A 19,780-nucleotide genomic window follows, 5' to 3' on the forward strand; every position below is an offset into this window, starting at 1 on the left:
AGATATTTTCTAACTCATTAATTATTTATAAATACCAATAATTTATTAAATTATTTACATTAAAGAATTAATCCAATATTAATAAAGGCTAATTCTAAAGGCACCTTCACATTAAAAAATTTAACAAAACTCGCCCTTTAAATAATGGCCTATAAACCTTTTCAACAAGTAAGATGTGCCAATATATAATTTCTAAAGTGCAAGGGACCGTTTAGCAATTCCATATATTGGGAGGGAGGGTTCTTTTTCACAAAACTCCTATTATTTTTTCTATTCCAAATCTTCCACCACCCTGGACTGCCACTGCCAGGAACATCTCTGACTCCACTTCTTCATTTTTTTTGTCTGGGAAAAGCTCAATCTGCGTGCGCAGCGAAATGGAATGGCTGTCTGTGTGGTTTTCCACAGCTTTCTTGATCGGCAGTCATAGTGCTGCATGCAGATCTGGTCAACAAAGGTGTGGGAAGTCACGCAGAGAAAACCACTGAAGGAGCTCGTCTCCATCAAGGTCAGGAAGAACAGAACTGTTGCTTGTTTCCTTTGATTGCACAGTAACAATCAAGCTCGCAGATCTGGTCCTGAACTGTACGCAATTCAAGTACTGATCATACATTGTAAGACTCCAAGTTGACAACTTGCAGAAAAAGAAAAAGATCAAAAGTGGCCAGTATTACTGATTATGATCACAGAGTATGCTTTAAAGATATTCTTGTGTCAGATAACTTGTTGAGCTGCGAATTAGGATTTAAAACATTTAAAAATTGCATATGGCCAGTGAATTCTCAGTCATGAAACAATTCCGATAAAATCTAGGCGTTATATTTGAATATTTTCGACATTAGCATGAAGAGGAAGAGCTTACTCCAACTCAAACTTTCCCCACTGCCAGTTAGTCAATCAATACAACACCCATCAGCGATCGAAATATAGGAAACGTCACAGTCGTAGTGAGAAAGAACAGTTGACAGAGATTAGGATTGGGATCAGGAAGGTAGCCAGTCACTTTCCTGTGCGTTTAGGAACACTTGCGTCCTGCTTTTCCATTTAGTTAATGAGTGATGGCTAAACAAGGATGTGACAATCACTCCCCTTCCTTTTCCAATTTTCCACGGTGAAGCAGGATGGACGAACAGAATCGATGTCAGTAGGTAAGCCACTACCTTTTCACGCTTCAAAGTTGAAATTACAATCCTCTGCTGCCTTTGCCATGTCCTAGGTTTTGGTTTGAGGGAGTATAGATGAGGAGATGGGTGGAGAAAGGGAAAAGAAGTAGGATTGCTTGGTGGAAGGAGAAAAGGTGCCATCTTTGTGGAGATAAATCGCCATAGGAGGGGTCCGAGATCGTTCCCATTTGAATTGCAGATGCTACGGAATGATCGTTTTCTTTAGAAGTTTCTTTTCTCGGATGGTGTCGATCTTTAGATGGCAAAGAGGCTTGGTAAAGCTACTTTCTTTGGGTACCGAACTCGGCGTTTCTACTGTCCTATGTTTTGATTTGGAAAGGAGAGAGTATAAATGAGGAAATACGAAGAGAGGGGATAAAGGTTGGAGGTTTGAGAGCAGTTGGGAGTTGTAAAAAGTGCGATTTTTTTTCGTCTTGTTGTATGTTTTGATTTTGGTGGAGACAGGAATACAGATTGGATTCGAAAGGTGCGATTTTTGTCGAGTCAAGTCGACGAAGATCCTACCGATGGCTGGAGAGCGGAATCTCAACGAGGGGGTGGTGGGCGTCGGCTCCGGCTGTGTCGAGGCCGAGAACGAGGGTTCCGTCTCCTCCCGCTCCGTCGCCGAGGCATTCGATGAGGGGGAGCTTCGTCCCGGTGCCATGAGGATCTTTGGGTTCTCCATCTCCGGCCTTAGAGAGGAGAGTCCTGCCGCCGAACAGGAACCCTACGTCGTAACCCGCCAGTTCTTTCCCGAGGGAGGTAGCTCATCGCCGGAGCCGGAGGCGGACGGGAGGCTGTTGGAGGAGCCGCAGGCCGCGAAGAAGAGCCGGAGGGGGCCGCGGTCGAGGAGTTCGCAATTCCGCGGCGTCACTTTCTACAGGAGGACCGGGCGATGGGAATCGCATATCTGGTTAGCTTCCTTTTCTTCTGCCATGGCTTCAACCTCTACCAAAGATTGCATTTTTAGCATCCTTCGATTACTTTTTCTGGCTTAACGTCAATCTTGTTTCCACCCATTAATTTTCAGGGATTGCGGAAAACAAGTTTATCTGGGTAATGTTAACACGACGTGGTTGAAATGTTTCATCTTGTTTCTTCTTTGGAATCAAAACCCTAGAAATCAAACACTGAATGTTTCAAGCTTGTTGACTTGTTTCTTTGCAATTTGTTTCTACAGGTGGATTTGACACTGCACATGCTGCAGCAAGGTTTGCTCTACTGACCCTGCTTCATTGTTTGATTCTTCATCTGAATGCATCTCAATGCAGGGCCTATGACCGAGCAGCAATCAGGTTCCGCGGACCAGATGCAGATATCAACTTCGATCTGGATGATTATAAAGGGGATCTAGGACAGGTGAGACTGAGGAGGAGGTTAACATGACGAATCACACTGCTTCAAGAACTTAAAACACATGTTTCTATGGCTGAATGCAGATGAGGAATCTCACCAAGGAGGATTTTGTTCTCGTTCTTCGACGTGAGAGCACGAGCTATCCTAGAGGAAGCTCCAAGTACAGAGGAGTGACCTTGCACAAATGTGGCAAGTGGGAAGCAAGAATGGGCCAGTTTCTGGGTAAAAAGTATACTTCTGCTCTTTGTTTTCAGTAGAGTTAGTTCTTCTTTATTATGTGTAACAAGTTATGGTTCATGTTCATGGTTGATCGATGATATATTTGTTTGCGATCTCAGGTATGTCTATCTAGGTCTTTTTGAGACCGAAATTGAAGCTGCAAGGTACATAAAAATTCTTGGTCTTTTCATGTTCATGCACTTTGAGTGGATCATAGGGGTGTTCTCCAATGCTTATTTGAATTTCTTCAGAGCTTACGACAAGGCTGCGATCAAATGCAACGGAAAGGATGCAGTTACAAACCTTGATCGTAGCATCTATAAGGAGCTCAACACATCCAGTGAGTTTTCTCAGGGAAAGTATACTTTATTCGTTTACGATGAAATTGCTTCATTTATAATCTCTCAACCAGAATCCAAAAAGTATCAGTTTCCTTTCTGAAATTTGCAACCTGTATTCATTTGCCCTGCAAAGACATTCTTCACCATATTTCAATTGGTGAAATATGGCATTATCGGCGTCATTTTTATTCAGAAATTTAACTGAAACTGTGACTGGAGATAAATTGATGATGGGTAAACTTTAGGTGCAAACTTATATCATCTAAGTTTGAGGAGAGACAACAAAATGGGTCAAACATAAGTTGGCAAACTGAAATCTGTGTTGTTTTAACCAGAGACTAATTGTATGAATACAGCAAGCAATGGCCAGCTTGAACACGACCTTGACCTTTGTTTGGGGCACTCAGGGTACAAAGGAAATCCTGTCGAGCCGATGATCATTGAGTCCCGCTGGAAGAGCAGCATTAAATCCAAGGTATAATTTCTTTCTGACCACAATTTTTTAGCCTCTATACATTGTTCATACCTCATCGAAATCAATTTCTTTTGGCTTCAGTCTCATTGCTGACAAACCTATAATTTTGCTTGTTAAACCACTTAACGCTGTTTCTTCACCTCCTAGTTTGATGAGAAATTCAAGCTTCCTGAGGAGAAAAACAACAACACGAGTAGCTTTACGCATGGCAATGCTCGATCTTCCTCACCATTTCAGTTTCCTCCAATGAATTTGCCTCAGGTGAATCAGGTAAGCTTCCTCTGATTGAAGCAAATGCTGGTTGTTGTTTATTCCATGGAAGCTGATGACTGTCCATTAAGCATTCCAAATTGGACCAAAGAATAAACAATTTGGTTTTGTTTGCTGAAAAGCATAAATCTACTTCCATTGGATTGATATTCTTAATCGCATACCTTACCCGAGTTATCTTTACAACAACTACATTCTTTTAGAATGTCTCTTTCAAATTGTGATATTTGGCACGGCTGAGGTTACTGGTAATCATAAATGAATCACAAAGAGAAGAGAATGAAAGCGGCATGAATACAAGGATAAAGTGATCTGATCTTAACCCATAATTATAGATTTAAATAGTTAAAACATCATACAAAACTTGCAAGTTCAACTATTTTTGCATATTTGGATGCTGACTGAGTAGAGAAGCATACGATAAACTCTAGCCTGATTCAGTTTTAATAACTCCAAACCAAATACAAGCTACTGTAAAACCAAGCTGTCATTTTTTTTGGAGAATGTTCTTGTTCTGTTCTTATAAACCAAATGCCTTCCATCAACTCACCTTTGGCTTGTCGATGCAGAATCCAAGCAGCAGCAATGGAGTTGCAAGGCCTGGAGGAGCAGGGTTTCTGTACAACTTCATGACCAGCAACAACAAGAGACCCATTTGGGTTAGCGAAGCAGCAGCAGGAATCCATCATCACCTGCCATGCCATCCACCACATCACTCAATCATGGTTTTGCAGCATCATCAGGATTCCCACAAGTAGTGGCAGCAGCAGAACAAGAAGAAGAAGAAGAATGGCTTCCTTCTTTCTTTCCAACAAAACTGAATCGAGAGGCCAAGAACTCTTCTTTCTGCTCAATTAAGGACCCATTTTGGCTTTGTTTTCTCCTAGTTTTATGGAAGTGTTTCTGCCTCTTGTTTTATGGAAAAGCTTCATGTTGTCCAAATTTGATCTTTGAGAAGAAGTTTCAAGTTCATTAATTAGTGTTTATGTTCTTATCTTGTTCATTTGTGGCAAGATTTTTAGCTGTGAATGATTTAGGGGAGTGGAAGATGAACACTGGCCTGTTCTCAGTGTTCATTATTTGGTTCAAAATATTTTTTTTAAAAAATTATGGAAAGGTGTGTTTTGAAAAAATGGAGGAGATTTAAAAACTTTAGGGTGTGAAATGATATTTTGTAAACTATTACCCTAATAGGGGATGCAAGTGAAAATATTGATACAAAATGGGGGCAAAGTAAAATTTCCACTAAACAATACCATTTGTGACTTGTGAGTCCTCTCTCTCTCTCTCTCTCTCTCGTGGCGATCGCATCAAAAAACCCTCGCGTTCCTCTTTGATCCCTGCAGCGGTTCCTTCGGTGCGTTCATCTCTTGATCTCTCCAGCTTCTTCATCAATTTCTCTTTGATTTATTGTTTCCATCCTCGCTAGCATCCCTGACTCGCTTCGGTTTCTACTTTCGGCGGGTTTTCCGTAAATTTTTGCGGGTAAAAATGTCTTCTTTGGATGTTGGGTTTGTGATTACTTGTTGGAATGCGAATATACATATGTTCTTTTAAATAAGAGCCGCTTTGTGGTCTATGCTACGGTATCTGCATCCCTTTTCTGCTGTGATCTTTCGTTTCTATAGCCTTTCCATTTTATTTTTGTAATTTGCTTGTGTTTGGTGCTCCAGATTGAAGGCGTCATCGTATCTCCTGACTCCACTAGCGTAGTAAGGCAACCATTATGCTCTTTTGCCAATCACGCTGCAAAAGCTGAACAGCATAAATTGTTTCCCCAATTCATTACTGTGCATGGCTACTTCTATATTTTGTTAATGCTACCAAGCAGAGTAAAATAATTATGAACCTATTTTCCCACATTGTTTGCTTTTGTGGCCTTCTATGATGTTAAAATTACTCAATAATGTGCTCGTTCATGTTTTTATTGTGTTACACTTAGCTTGTTCTTCTCTGTCACTGCAAAATTATATGCTACTGCAAATTCAACCTTGTCTTTTATCATTTTTCCACCTAACACTTGAGCTCCACTAAATACAATGGATACACTGTGAGAAGTTCAATGTTTAGGGAACTTACTCCTAGTTCTATTATTATTATTACCTTGCAGTTCAGGACATTAACACTTTCAGTGCATGAATAGTAGATCATGAAAGGAAATTTCAATAATTAATGTACAAAAATTCAGGAAAGAAACAATAATGCATTCTTTTTCTCAATGAGTCAATATTAACACATGCTATTAGTTGTTACTAGACTGGAATTTTATCTCAGCCTGCTCTATTCTCTATTTTTTTTAAACTAAATTGATTGGAACTTTGTAAGTGTAACCTGACTAGATTCATCTTTTGATACTTGGATGCCATTGCTGAGAAGAATACAGTATGCTTTCATATTTTTCTTTTCTCTGAGTCCAACAATTGTTAGATATTATAATAATGGTTATACAGTCTACCACATATACATAAATTTTGAGCAGTTTGCTATCAGCATATTGTGTCAGGGAACAAGTAGGTCTTGGAGAGTTTTAGTGCATCATTTGATGCTTATCAATACCATTACTAAGAAAACTATGATTTGTACACCATGTTTTCTTTCATCTCAATATATAAGTGAAATTTTACATTATATAATAAGGATTATGAAATCCTCAATTACATATACAAAATCTCGGAGTGGTTTGCTATTGATATATTGTTGAGGGAACAAGTAGGCCCTTGAGTATTGTTTTGCTGAACCGATCTGATATTATATGTCATGCTTGCATGTTATTAATATAATGTTATGGTAAGTGGAAATATCATGTGTATTTGTGTCTATTTTCTGACTTCACAATCAGCTCTCTTGTCATAGACTCGTAGTGACATAGGAAAAATTTGAAACTTTTCCTTTGTAACTATCTTGACATACATGCTCTAAGATAACAATGATTACTAATTAATATTTCATAAGGTTTTCATTCACTTCAACTGGTTTACCTTCTGGAAATGGAAATTGTGTCTTCCACTCATTGTAATTTCATTCTTTCTTTGATGTTGCCATCCTGTTGATTAATATAACAACTCAATATCAGTTCTTCTGTTGCAGATTATTGTTTGTTGGCTGGCTAGGAAGAATGGTTTCCTTCGAGATGAATGATCAAAAAAGTATTGATTTCTTTCCAAAATTAATATCTACTGCTTTCTCACGTTGATTGTATACTTACTTGGATGAGTTAAAAAAAAATACTTCCCAAGTCAAGTTTCTTATATTTACCTGTGTACAACTTGAACTTGAAGGCATCTGTAACCTTTGGAGATACAAAACAATCCTGTTCTATCTATATTTTTCCTTTCATTTCCTTTTATCTTAGTTAATTGTGTTGGCTTAGTGTTTTATCTGTAACTTTGATAAGTTGCCACATGACCATTAGTGTGTTTTTATATAATATACAAAAATAAAAGAATCCAAGAAAAAGTAATTGAATGGTTAACATAATGAGCTTGATCAAATATTCATTTGAAGGAGACAAGTCAGCATATGCATGTAAATGTATCTTCTAATATCTTAAATTTCAAATTCAGTAGTTTCTCAATGAAAGAAATAATGACACCTAATTAGTCTTTGATTGAAGAAATAGATCCTCAATGAAAGAAATGTGTAAATTCCTTCTTGACTAGAAAAGCTAAATCTAGTTAGAATTCTTTATGTCGGTTCATCGAATCACAAATTCCTTTTTTATTCACTAGATATTTTTTTCTTTATGGTTTGATTGGACATGAATTTCAATGGTAGTTGTTGGCGTATTTAGTCAGTAATGTTTCTTCTCTATATGCTCTGTTCGGCAAGTTTCAGTGCCTTGTCTATGACTGCAGTGTTTGGCATCATAGGCATCTATTATATCTTAAATTTCTGTTACCTAAGTCAAAGAAGCTATATATTTGCTTAGTGCAACCTGCACAAGTACCTTTTATGCTATCAAACCATGATGATTCTTCAGTTTCTAAAGAAAGAATTATTGAGCATGCTATCAAATCTGTACCAAGACCTGTATCAAGGATACTTGGTTATGACTCCATAAAGAAAACATGAAACTCAAAATAGTGCTTAGATTCTCTAGCAAGGAATTTCATAGATTTTGTATAATTTGTAGGCTGATTAATTTCCCATTCACTTTTCCATGGAAGTTCATTTGACTGTTGTTGGTTGGCTTATCTAACTTACTATCATTTCTCCCCTCGTTGTTACACTTTGCAAGTCTTTAGTTTACTTGTTATGGGTAGTCATCTTAGTCTTTGCCACACATCTTGACTTTCAATCCAGTTTTAGGATTGATATTCCACTTTTTTACTGGTGTTTCGTAGATAGATCATGTGTTAGTGCCCCTGATCTGATCTCAATTCTCAATATAGTAGGTTTTGACTCTTCATCTTAGTCTCAGTTTTCCTTCACAGAGATTGGTCTTGGATTGACTGGATTCGGTATATTTTTCTCATTCTTGGGAATCATTTTCTTCTTTGACAAAGGGCTTATAGCAATGGGAAATGTGAGTTTTATAATATTCATATTTTCTGGACCTTTTTTCTCTCTAAAGTGCCCCTGACTGTTTGCTTTACGCTTTCATGTTCTACCAGATTCTCTTTCTATCAGGTCTCATGTTGACCATTGGTCTCAAGTCCACGATGCAGTTCTTCACAAAGCCTAAGAATTACAAGGTTTGCTCGTTGCTTCTAAATTCGTCTACCATGTTTCAATGGGTTGTATCATTAGTTCATTTTATCTCTAATTTGACAGGGAACCATATCATTTGGAGTTGGTTTCTTTTTAGTCCTGATCGGCTGGCCTATTTTCGGCATGATCTTGGAGTCATATGGCTTCATTGTTCTCTTCAGGTGACTGTTTCGTTTGATATGTAGGCTAATGATTTTGCAATCAGTCCATTTGGCAAAAGAAAAGTTTGATTATTCTAGATTTTGTCAACCTACTTTTTTTTATATTTCATCATACCGTCTAGATCATTGAGACTTTGTGTGGGTTTATCTTCTGTCTTGCTATAACCTTTCTTGCTTTGGTTCACTTCGCAGTGGCTTTTGGCCAACCCTCGCAGTCTTCTTACAAAGGATCCCCATCTTTGGCTGGTTGTTCCAACAGCCATTCGTCACATCGGTAATGACATATGTATCGCAAAAATTTTAATTTCTTCGTTTGCTCCTCTAGATTCTCACTTGATTACAAGTTTGGATTTCTCTTCTTCCAGTTACTTGAACGTTTTAGAGGCAAGCGAGTTCCCGTCTAACCTTTCACTAAGTAACAGCTCTGCATAATGCAAGTTGAAATTACAGCTACTTGTTTGTAACTTTTGATTCTATATGAAAATAAATTTTGCCTGCTCCATATATATATCAATATGATAGATTGCTATTTGTTTCCTTTGTCAGGATCATTGGGTGAAGAACAGCAAATGATTTAGCATTCGATTCATTCGTAATTGTTGCTCTTGTTTATTGTCTTTGCCTTCTTGCTTAAGAAATAAATCACTTGTAAAATCGGCTAGTAACATGATTTATGAACACAATTGCATCATCTTAACATTTCTAACATCATAATTACACAAACTTAAAACATCACACCAAATAGCAAACTCAATCCAAGAGGCCAAAAACTAGCCATCTTCACTTCTTTCGCACAATTAGGAAAAATGGAACTACTCTTGGATAATTCTAAAAGATGTGATTTGTCTAATTGTTTGGGCAAAAAACAACATCTGAATACTTTCTTCACTAGCTTTGGCTGAGAGGAAAGCTTAGTTGAATTGCTAGTTTAAGGGTTGATGCAGTAGTCAGCAAGCTATGCATTGGAAAGGTAGTATTGGATCAAACGATACTTCGAAGACGATGTGTTCTCAGCTGAGTCCTCATTATTGTTTCATCGCTATGTCGAATCCACTCAGACAATCGCCATGGTTTCTGCCATTTCCACTTGAATTGAAGCAGCCATTGGTGATGACTTCTCTTCCACCTCCACAGCTTTCCTCCTTGTCCTACTGCTGCTACTTTCTTCCCCATGCTCAAATGCCCAATTGGGACCATCTGCTTAAGGAAACATAAAACAGATGAAGTCTCCGCTCAGAATGCCGAACGAAGACACAAGTAGTACATGAAGAGTGAAAGTAATGTGTTCACCTTCATTTGCTGCTTGTTAAATGCTGGAGTTCCACCGATCGGACTACTGGTGATGCCAGCAGTGTAGTTTAGTTGCTTTTGAGATAGGAGTGGTATAGGAGACGGCGATTTTTGCTTGGTGCAGTTCTTCATCGAGCCATTTGACCTCATCTGCAAGTTATAACTAAAGGAGTTATGCAGAGCATACCAATGTAAAGCAAGAACTTTTGACTAGGTGAATGAGTTTGTAGTAAACCAGTTAAAGGATGAGACGAGAAAGGTTAGCACATTTTCTCTTACAAATTACTACTTCAGTCTGAAATTATAATTCTACCATTCTGAAGAACTCATACTTCATTTGGCTTGTCTTATCCTTCCATACAAAGTAAATTTTTAATGTTATATTTTGTACCAGTTTGTGAAGAACTTACCGGAGACGATGTGGATACTGCAATTGCAACATTATGCTCCCTCAATTTTGGCTCTTTCTCCATTTCTCTTCTTCGTGCGTCACTCCGTTGAAGAAGACCGATTAGTTCATTCAGTTGTTCTTTCAGTTCTTCGACATGAATTTCCTTCTCCTTCAGTTGGCATCTGTTTCCAAACATATTACGATACAATTATAACTGCAAAAGTCATCCTAAACAATACCGAATGTCTACATAGCTGTTAACTCTAACATCTACTTGTTTTTCCTACAATACCAATAGATGATTCTCTTATCGATAAGTTACTCGTTCAAACAATAAGGTTTGAAGTGAATTGTTTATCTATTCCAAGTCACTGTCTCCTAGAAGTAAACTCATAGAAGCAAGATTTTGTCATGACCATGTTTGTGAAAAATTTTCAGAAAGTAGAGAAGAAAACCAAAATCTTAAATATTAGAACTTCAAACCTTGAATCTGCAGCAACATTAAACATGTATTGAAGCAGGCACTTTGCATCGCCCAGAGAACGCAACTGATTCCATCTTCCACGTCCGGTGAATGCACGTTCTCGTTCTTCGGCCTTTGATAGCTGGGCAGCCATTGCGACAAGTGTGTTTGAAGAGATGGCCACCATGTTCTCCAGTGAAGCAGTTCTCGCTAATCGTGCACTCGGAGACATTGAGGATACTCTAACCAATTTCATAGAATAGCACAGGATCATAGTATATGAATTGAAACATAGAAACCTAAGGATGATCTACCTTGAGTTTCCGAATCCTTCCTCCCGGAGAGCTGACAACCTCGGACAAAACTTGCTCTTGTTTCAAAAAAGAAAGCTCATTTGCCAAAGAAGCTCTCCTGACGAGAAGTATCGATTCAGGAAAAACAACAGGCATACAAAATTGGAACCGAAACATACTACAAGCCTTCAGGTACGCACATTTTACTTTGCTTCTCATATTCACTTTGAACTTCATGCATATGCACTAAAACTTCTACCTCATGATCGAGCCACTGCTGTAGGGTCTTTTCGTTGATTGAAAGTGTAAAACTAAAGTCAATATAAACTGAGTCTCCTCACTTATCGAAAATCAACATTAGTTACCTGAATTGCTGGAGAAGTTCCCATAGCAATGGCTAGAAAAACAAAAAACAACTAAAGAATTTTGGTGCAGAATGAAGTGTGAATTCAGGATATGTTAAAATGATAAATGTACCAGGGTTCTCGCGCGATGAGGATTTACGAGCTTCTAGCAATTCTTTCAGCTTCTTGGTAGCCATTGCGGCCTCTTCTGTCTTCCTCTGAAGAACCTGTAGAAGAAATACCAGATGGTGAGTCATGTATTAATTTTGATTTCAATGCATACATATGCAAGTAGATCACTAAGGAAAGATCCATTAGATGATCCAATTTTCATGTTAAAAACTAGTCAAATATAGTCATGGTAGCCATTGGGAATTCATTCTACAGCATTTATAACAAACTAGTTTGATAAATAATCAGCAAAATCGATCTTTACATACAACAATAACAACTAAGCATAGCAAATGAATCCTCTCTGAAGCAACTTAATAACCTACCATTTTCTGTCGCTGATTTAAGCCTTGAAGTTTCCTTCTCTCATATTCACTTCTCCTTCCTTCTCTCCTTAACTGCTTGTGCAAATGCATCAAGATTGAAACAAAATTAGTAAGAAGTTTAAGATCCAAAAATTCCTTATAAACACAAATCACCATCATAAAAGTGGTCTTAGCTACTGCGAGATGATTAGAAAATAATAGGAGTTTCATGCATCATAATTTGTGGGTATGCTTCAAAAGAAGCATTACTCAGACTTCATTTTTCCTTTATTAACATGAAGCTACGTGCATAATACATGTATGATGCACCTGTTGAAGTTCCTTCTCACGAGAAGCCTTCCATTGGCGAAACTGTCCTGCCTCTTGTTTCATCTTGTGTTGCAATTGAACCTGAAGGAAAGCACTGTCACTCTCACTGGCATATAGAACCAAAATGCACTACAATGACAATAGATATTAATCAAATAATAACCTTTTGAGCTTTAATAAATTGTATTTCATCTTGCAGCTTCTTTGCTGCTTCATCTCTCCTTTGCTTTTGCTTTAAAAGTTGAACATGGTTCTCCTGTTTCTTCTTGAGATCCCTAATCTGTAAGAATGATTTGGCACACATTAAATGCAGAAAGAATCAATCAAAATGTAAGCAAATCATAGCAAATGCTACAATCAAATAATAGCAAATTTAAGAATCATGTACAAAAAGAATAGAGAACCTTACCTGTGTTTCCAGGGTCTTCAGTTTCTGCATGTAGTTTTCTGGTAATTTATGTGTTTGACCATCTGGGTTAGCATTAGGGTTTTCGGCAAGAGCAAGCAACCTGTCTCGCTCTCGCTGAAACAGCAGCCATAAGTTCAATAAAAGTTTTAAAAAAAAAAGACAATAGATGAGTCAATAAATTCATTAAAGAAACTTGGAACAACCTGAACTGTTTTTTTCTCTTCTTCTAGTTCCATAAGCTTCTTTCCAAAGTGTTGTTTAAGGATGAGACAGTTACTTCCAAACATTTTCATCTCGGACTGCAAAGGAACAAATCCATTTCCATTAAATGGATAAACCTACATGGACTGTTCTTTATGAATGATGTATAATTCATCTAGATGGTCATTGAATAAATTAGCAAATGCATACTATTTTGGAAATTTGTAGAAGTTTATATGTTACCTCTTTCTGCTCCAGCTGCCTATTTAACTCCTTCAATTCCTTGCCCATTGAATCTTGCGACATTTGGTATTCCCATTCTTTAACAATTTCTTCATCACTTCCACTTGAACTATCACCTGGTGCAATAGATGGACAAAGTAAAACTTAGAAAAGCAAACCACAAATAAACATAGTATTAACAAAGAATTGTAATTAGTATAGTAATTAAGCTGTGTTTATGGAACATCTCAGAGGATTGCCTTCTAGGCTCTCAACCATTTCGTAGTCTATCTTTTCGGTGCTTTGCAAGCTCCTTCTCAACCCTTCTATGTTTGAAAAGCTGGTTCTACCTTTCTGAAATAACAATTATCAAAGGCATTATGCCATCTATGCAATCGATAAAGACATTCAAAAAATACTGTGCTCCTCTCAATCAGTACTAAAATGCCAAAATTTTCCATGTAAAAAAACAAAGATGTTTCTTGTACCTGAAAATCTCTTTCAAAATGCTCACTAGATTGACAATTACGGTACTCATAGAGCTCCCTACATAGATCTTCATTGGTAGCTTCTAGCCAAGAGATTCTATCTTTAAGAACCTACAGAGCAGATGCACAAAAGGATGAACATGCGAGAAATTCTTTGTGAATTAACAAACATAATTTTCTTATTTTTTAGATGTTCTACTAAGTAATTGGCCTTGTTCAAATTTGAATTCAAAAAGGTTCTAAATCATGAACATGGAACATCAATTTAACAGCCTAACAATTTTCAAACTTTTCATAGGACTCATTCTAAGCTGGAAGTTGATTCTGGGTTGCATGATCTGGTATAGAAGATAACTTAATAGGGCCAATACCTCATTCTTTGTGCGTATAAATGCCTTTGGAAAGGAGTTAAATGCAATGGATGCCCTATAGAGAAAGATGTTACCTGAATCTCATCAGTTGTAGTTCCTACACTACGCGAACAGGCCAGTTCTGCCTGTAAAGATTCAATATGCTGGTGCATCCTCTGTATCTCATCAGATATTGGGTTTCTATTAACCTGGATAGAGATCTATCATATGAGAATAGTTGCTTGCGAGAAAGAATAATATTCTCAATGCAACAAAGGCATTTTGCTTTTAAGAGACATCAACAATCAAGAATCTCACAATGGGTTTATTCTCTATGTTGCGAGCTCGATTGGCATATTTCAGTGTGTTAAGTGTTTCCTCTGCATTAACATCTGCTGGGCTGATACATGCTGGACAAAGCGATTTCAAAAGAGAGATATTCAATTTCTTTTTCTTAAACTGTAAATGTTCTTCAAGCACATTGCAATCACCATGTGGAAATAATGATCAGATCTTTTGAAGTTAATATATTCGAAATGTTAGGCAATGACGTAAAAGATATATTTACCTATCATTACTGTCCTGCTGTTTCCACCTAGAGAGTCCTGCCAAAGTTAAAGCAAAAGACAGTTACAGGAGGATCATACATTGGCGAGAGTTTCGTGTACTGGATTGCCTTTATACGTTGAGTGATCACTTCTTCCTATTAGAAGTGTTTCATTCCACATACAATTAAAATCTAAGTGAACACTAGATTTGTGAGTGCTACCTTAGGTCAGAATATGGTTTAAGCAGATGTAGTAACAATTTTGTGAATGTTTTAATACCGTAACTTTATCTAACTACAATTTTTCTAAGAATAATGTATCGAATTTAGGTTTCTACATTGGGGGTTAACAACATACAACTCCTATTAATTCACTCATTTAACTACTGTAAATTTGTGATATTGAAATCTCAACCTATGCATTTGTTAGATCAAAGGAAATAGTTGCAATGCCAAATCAGATGTAATGGGTTGCATGTCTACCTGTGGTCTTTGATCAAAGGAACACTTTCTTATATATAAACTAAGATTGAGAGAAGAATCAGGTGTGTATTGTATATGCAATTCGAAGTCGAGATGATTAGAGAACATGACATAACCTGCAAGAGTCGAGTTAGTTTGCTATCGCGATACGGGACATGGCCACCTTCTTTTCGTTTCCTCTCATCTCCAAGAGCACTTATGACAGTGCCAAGAGCTAAGAGACCCTTGTTGATATGAACCCCTGGAGTAAGAAAGCATATGGAATTAGTAATCTGAAAGAGTCACAAATGTGATCATCTGATCATGTATCAAGGAACAATATACTACCTTCCTTGAACCGAAGACCGTGTGAACCTGTTCGCTTTGCTCGCTCTGATCCAGCAAGATCTACCAAATGCAGCTTCGCGCAAAGAAAGTCTTCACTTATCTCCTCAATTGGAGAACCATCAGCTGTATAGCATGGGTTAATTTTCCGCAACTGCTCCAATGTGATAGTGAAAATGGCATGGGACCGACTATTCGATAATGAAAACACAAACAAATTCACTGTTAACAATGCAAATTTGATGTATGCATACTTTCAAGTATGCATTCAGCAAGTTTCAGATCAGAAAACTATGATGAACCATGTGCATTCTAGAACAAAAGGAGATATGGTCTTCACCTCGACTGGTTGTTCATGTTTGTACTTCCAGTCGCACGACTAATAGAACCTTGCTCTAGACATGCAGCCATTTCATTTTGGGTGCTAACATCAACTTCAGTCGAGCCAGAAAGTGTTATTATGCCGTTCGATGATTCGCGTATTTGTACTGGAGATTTCCCAGGTGTTGCCACCTTTCCTATTTGTCCATTGCAAACCTCAACTTTGCAAACAGTCGTAGAATCTAGCAAGTCTCTCACTTCTTCTTTCAGAATCTTGAGAATCCATGTAAAAATTATGATATCAAATGAAAGTGTGCTTCAAAGTTAAATCAGTAATGAAAGACTATTCGATATATTCATGCAAATCGAAAACACGTGAGATTACACTCGTTTAAGGAAACAATAATGATAATCACAATGTTGCAAAAAGAAGCAATCAATAAAATTTACAACTAAAGATGACAGATATCTAATAGACTCTGCCTTCACCTATTCTGAAAGAATAGCCAAAAGCCTCAAACAACAATCTGGATGAGAACTTAGAGATCTAGGCAGGTGAATTTTAAACAGAAATGGAAGTTGGAAAACATGCATACAGTGTACAAATTCATGTAGGTAACCTCGTGTAGAGGAACAACTAGTTTACCAATCAATAACAAGTAAACTATTGGCACAAACACAATACATGTCAGTGAGAATAGCAAGTGGAATCTTATCGACTGAAAAACAATTCTTGGCCGGCTTAAGCCTCACTTTAAAAGCAGATAAACAAGCTATTGTTTTACCTCGATGAATGAAACACGAAGATGAAATTCTGTTTGATGCTTCAAGGTTTCGATCTTGCTAAACAGTGCGTTCATGACATGGGGGATAAGGCCTGTTTGAGAACTTTCCTTGAATCCAGTTCCCATGGTATATGTCTTCCCTGAACCAGTCTGTGGCACATAAAAAATATCAAAATGCTAAAATCTTAAGTGTGCATTCTAAAATGCCACTTCATCTTTGAAAACAGTAAGTAGCATCAGGTATTTTTCTACTGAACCTGCCCGTATGCGAGAATGGTAGCATTATATCCATCGAACAAACCATCAACAAGTGGAGCAACACATTCATCAAACATGGCAGAGGATGGAGAACATGTACTCCCATATACATGATCAAAGGTAAAAGAATGGCTCCCTATTTGCACCTGCACATTGGTAAACCCTAAATAAACACAACATTGGAGTAGACACCACAGTGAAATTGCTAACACTTTTTTTTTCTTTTTGCAAAAATGCAATAGTGATCCTTCTAATTCTCATATTGAGAAAAGCACTTCTGTTCATGTCCTGTAACTCAATGAGATTATTCAGATTCTCCAATTACTTACAAAAAAGCACAAGGAACAAAGGGCTTGCCAGATAGAGAAAAAAGGGATATTTGTTCAACGGTTTGTACTCTGCCTTTTTAAAAGTTTACAGCGTGATTAAGAGTTGAAAGAAAACTTGAAAATATAATGCCACAAGAAAGAACAGAAACATGTAGATTTTCAAGGAATCACTATAAAACTAGATCATCTGTAATTGTCTACAAACATGTCTTAAGTACTAAAAAGAGCACATGATGGATAAACCAACTATGGCACCTCCCAATATCCAAATGGATTGACATTAAACTCTTGGAAAATTAAAATTTTAAATTGGCTATGCAAAGTGGAAGAAACAGAGGAAGTTTGAACAATACTTGGATTTCACTGATTTGGTTAGAAATGGAAAAATAGACAGATGTGTCTTTAGCAAAGAGTGAACAAGAAAATTCAGTCAATCATTACTCATGATAAGGCTTTTCAAGATCAGTGAAAATTCAGTGTGTTAGATAACGGGGTCAGACAATAGGTTTTTGCCTTGTTCATATGGGAACAAAAACAGAAGAACACAGAAAAAGGAACAATCAAATTGGATGGAACCTCATGTATAGCGTAAGAACAAATGAGTGTTGGAAAACAAAATTTACATCACTGGTAAAGGAACATGTTTCTTTTTCCTCACTTGGAGGTAACCACAAAATCATTGTACCGGCCAAGTAATGAATACTATACACAAAATGCCAAAACCACCAATTGATGGTCGGATCGCAATACAAGGAATGGAAAAAAAAAAAAGGAATTACCCAATCAGCTCTGTCGTAAAAAAGGCCAGATTGACCAAAAAAAGCCTAGATCTTCTTCCAAACTCGACCAGAAATATCGACTGACTGAACAATCATGAAAACAAACCACTTTTTCCTCTATCAAGTAATTTACAAGAAATTGATCATTGCAACAAGAAAAAGAAATCATTTCAGAAGCTAAATTGCAGTAACCTGCGGCTTTCCAGGGACAACGACGACACATTCCTTGCAACCTTGCAGCCGCTCGTCTTCAATGAGTGGCCTGATGTGAACAGCGACCTTCACGCAGCAATGCTCCTCACTGTTCATCTCAACGTTTCCAAGGGAATCCACCAAACAACCATTAACCAATCAAGCTACCGCAGATTCGAGGAGACAACAGCAGTGAATAGCGAACAAGGTCGAGGGTTCAAGACGACTGTGCAACAAGGTTGCTCTTTTATTCCGCTGCTCGAGAGGAGGGCAACTACACTTACGGCCTCAGTCCGCAGTTCCTTATCACTCTCTCACAAACAACGCGAGTAGGGTTCAAGAAAACCACACCACACCTACTACTTCCTCAAAAGGTTGCTCTTTTATTGCCCTGAGGAGCATGGCAGAGAGGGAATAACAACCCACGATGCTTAGGGAGAAAGAAAGGCGAATGTTAAGCTGAAGAATCGAGGCGAGAATGGGAAATGAAAAAGATCGGGAGCTGAATCGAAGTCAAAAGTCAACAACACTAACTGCAGCAACAACCACGACGGATCATCACGCTTCCTTCAACTTCACTGCAAAGCTCTCCTCCTCCTCCTCCTCCTTAACTGCAGAAGCATTGAAGGCTACACCACGCTTCCCAAGATGCCTCCTTTCTCCCTCTCCACCAGATGCGGGGGCAGACCGAAGACAGTTGATATATCGGCGATGGAGATGGCATCTAAAATGAGAAAGGTGAACGGAAAAGCGAGGCCATGGCAATATATCGAGAATGGCAACACCAATCGCGAGCTGCAACTACTGTCGTTGCCACAGATAACGACCAGGCAACGGCATTCGTCTTCTTCCCTGTCGCTCTACAAAAAGCGTTCTGGTTCTCGCCGTTATTGGCGTCGTTTTCATTCTACTCCTATAAATCCATCATTTTACTTTTGCCCTCCCTCCTTTCAATTAGAAACCATACAAAATAAATTCAGGCGGTTTAATGTAATTAATTTAACTATATTTGTTACTTTTCCTTGATTAAGGGAATTTATTGGGGGCAGAGCGTCATTAAATGTGGCTCTTTGGATTCGCTGGATTATTAATTATTATATGCATTTATTTCGTCGTCACTCTTCCTCCACTTCCTTTGAATTCTAAGCGATTTGGTTGGAATTTGGGCCACAATATTTTAATTTTGGATTTATATATTTTAATGAATTATATGAGGACAATTAAGAGCTATATACGTGGTCTTTTATAAAATCATTTATATATAAAATTATTATACACCACTCGATCTTCTTACGACTTTACTAAGATTCAACCTTTATTTACTTTAATAAATCTGTCTCATAATAATCAACTCAACTACTGTTATTATCAATGTGTTTTATATATTTTGCTGAAAGAATTAAAAATAATAATAATAAACGTTCATGATAATATATCTTCACATATAAATAAACTACAAATGGTGTCACTTGGTTAATTGACAAATACAAATTGTTTTTTTATCAAACTTCAAGCAAAAAGAAAAAGAAAAATTAAAAATTGCATGTATGAACTGGAATATTCTTAATAAAAAGCTAGAAAAATAATTAATTATCAAATAGCAAGAGAAGAATCTTACATGTGCATGGAAGAATCTTGCAAGGATTTATGTTGTGTGATGCTAAAAAAGGTAAAGTCTTATTTTTATTATTTTACAATTTAATTTAGGCCGTAGTATTATCTTTGTAAACACCTTAATTATAAGACAAAAAAGTCAATTTTTTTATTTAAAAAGTAAATTGATTAGATTCAATTTAAAGGAATGAGAATT

The 19,780-nt window shown here is 37.3% G+C and overlaps 2 protein-coding genes and 1 pseudogene across 9 annotated transcripts; 2 read left to right on the plus strand and 1 right to left on the minus strand.

Annotated features, from left to right (window-relative positions):
- The first annotated feature begins 1,058 nt into the window (after positions 1-1,058).
- On the plus strand, positions 1,059-4,785 carry LOC141839611 (APETALA2-like protein 4; annotated as a pseudogene).
- Positions 4,786-5,104: 319 nt separating this feature from the next.
- Positions 5,105-9,237, plus strand: LOC141838416 (vesicle transport protein GOT1-like). Of its 8 annotated transcripts, none has more exons than XM_074725885.1 (8): positions 5,105-5,181; positions 5,498-5,536; positions 6,912-6,970; positions 8,258-8,349; positions 8,438-8,518; positions 8,598-8,695; positions 8,888-8,969; positions 9,061-9,237. In XM_074725885.1, the coding sequence occupies exons 3-8, from the start codon at positions 6,940-6,942 to the stop codon at positions 9,097-9,099; spliced, it is 423 nt and encodes a 140-aa protein (XP_074581986.1). In that variant the 5' UTR covers positions 5,105-5,181; positions 5,498-5,536; positions 6,912-6,939; the 3' UTR covers positions 9,100-9,237. The 8 variants fall into 8 exon arrangements, with proteins under 8 accessions (XP_074581986.1, XP_074581992.1, XP_074581987.1 ...); XM_074725886.1 differs by having other exon boundaries at positions 5,111-5,181; positions 5,498-5,541; XM_074725887.1 differs by having other exon boundaries at positions 5,111-5,181; positions 6,898-6,970.
- A 396-nt stretch (positions 9,238-9,633) lies between these two features.
- Positions 9,634-18,087, minus strand: LOC141838417 (kinesin-like protein KIN-4A). The gene is made up of 24 exons (XM_074725893.1): positions 17,971-18,087; positions 16,670-16,816; positions 16,413-16,562; positions 15,647-15,900; positions 15,310-15,497; positions 15,099-15,223; positions 14,521-14,557; positions 14,271-14,362; positions 14,048-14,161; positions 13,603-13,713; positions 13,375-13,468; positions 13,136-13,251; positions 12,895-12,990; positions 12,692-12,805; positions 12,446-12,562; positions 12,283-12,363; positions 11,974-12,045; positions 11,610-11,703; positions 11,333-11,459; positions 11,169-11,250; positions 10,860-11,095; positions 10,396-10,558; positions 9,986-10,135; positions 9,634-9,892 (listed from the first exon to the last, which is right to left on the minus strand). Exons 1-24 carry the CDS (start codon positions 18,085-18,087, stop codon positions 9,677-9,679), a joined length of 3,093 nt encoding a protein of 1,030 aa, XP_074581994.1. The 3' UTR covers positions 9,634-9,676.
- Between the last annotated feature and the right edge of the window lie 1,693 nt (positions 18,088-19,780).

The sequence above is a fragment of the Curcuma longa genome, chromosome 11 (assembly GCF_044706935.1).
Source record: "Curcuma longa cultivar G26 ecotype Majalengka, Jawa Barat chromosome 11, ITB_CL_G26_1.1, whole genome shotgun sequence".
Lineage (NCBI taxonomy): Eukaryota > Viridiplantae > Streptophyta > Magnoliopsida > Zingiberales > Zingiberaceae > Curcuma > Curcuma longa.

Bases quoted from the DNA above. Each gene is read 5' to 3' on its own strand.
- LOC141838416 (XM_074725885.1), top strand. From the start codon at position 6,940: ATGGTTTCCTTCGAGATGAATGATCAAAAAA. The intron at 8,696-8,887 runs GTGACTGTTTCG...TTCACTTCGCAG, and splicing joins GGCTTCATTGTTCTCTTCAG to TGGCTTTTGGCCAACCCTCG. The intron at 8,970-9,060 runs GTAATGACATAT...CTCTTCTTCCAG, and splicing joins AACAGCCATTCGTCACATCG to TTACTTGAACGTTTTAGAGG.
- LOC141838417 (XM_074725893.1), bottom strand. From the start codon at position 18,087: ATGAACAGTGAGGAGCATTGCTGCGTGAAGGTCGCTGTTCACATCAGG. The intron at 14,558-15,098 runs GTTATGTCATGT...TAACTTTGGCAG, and splicing joins AACTAACTCGACTCTTGCAG to GACTCTCTAGGTGGAAACAG. The intron at 12,563-12,691 runs GTAAGGTTCTCT...TCATTCTTACAG, and splicing joins TGAAGACCCTGGAAACACAG to ATTAGGGATCTCAAGAAGAA.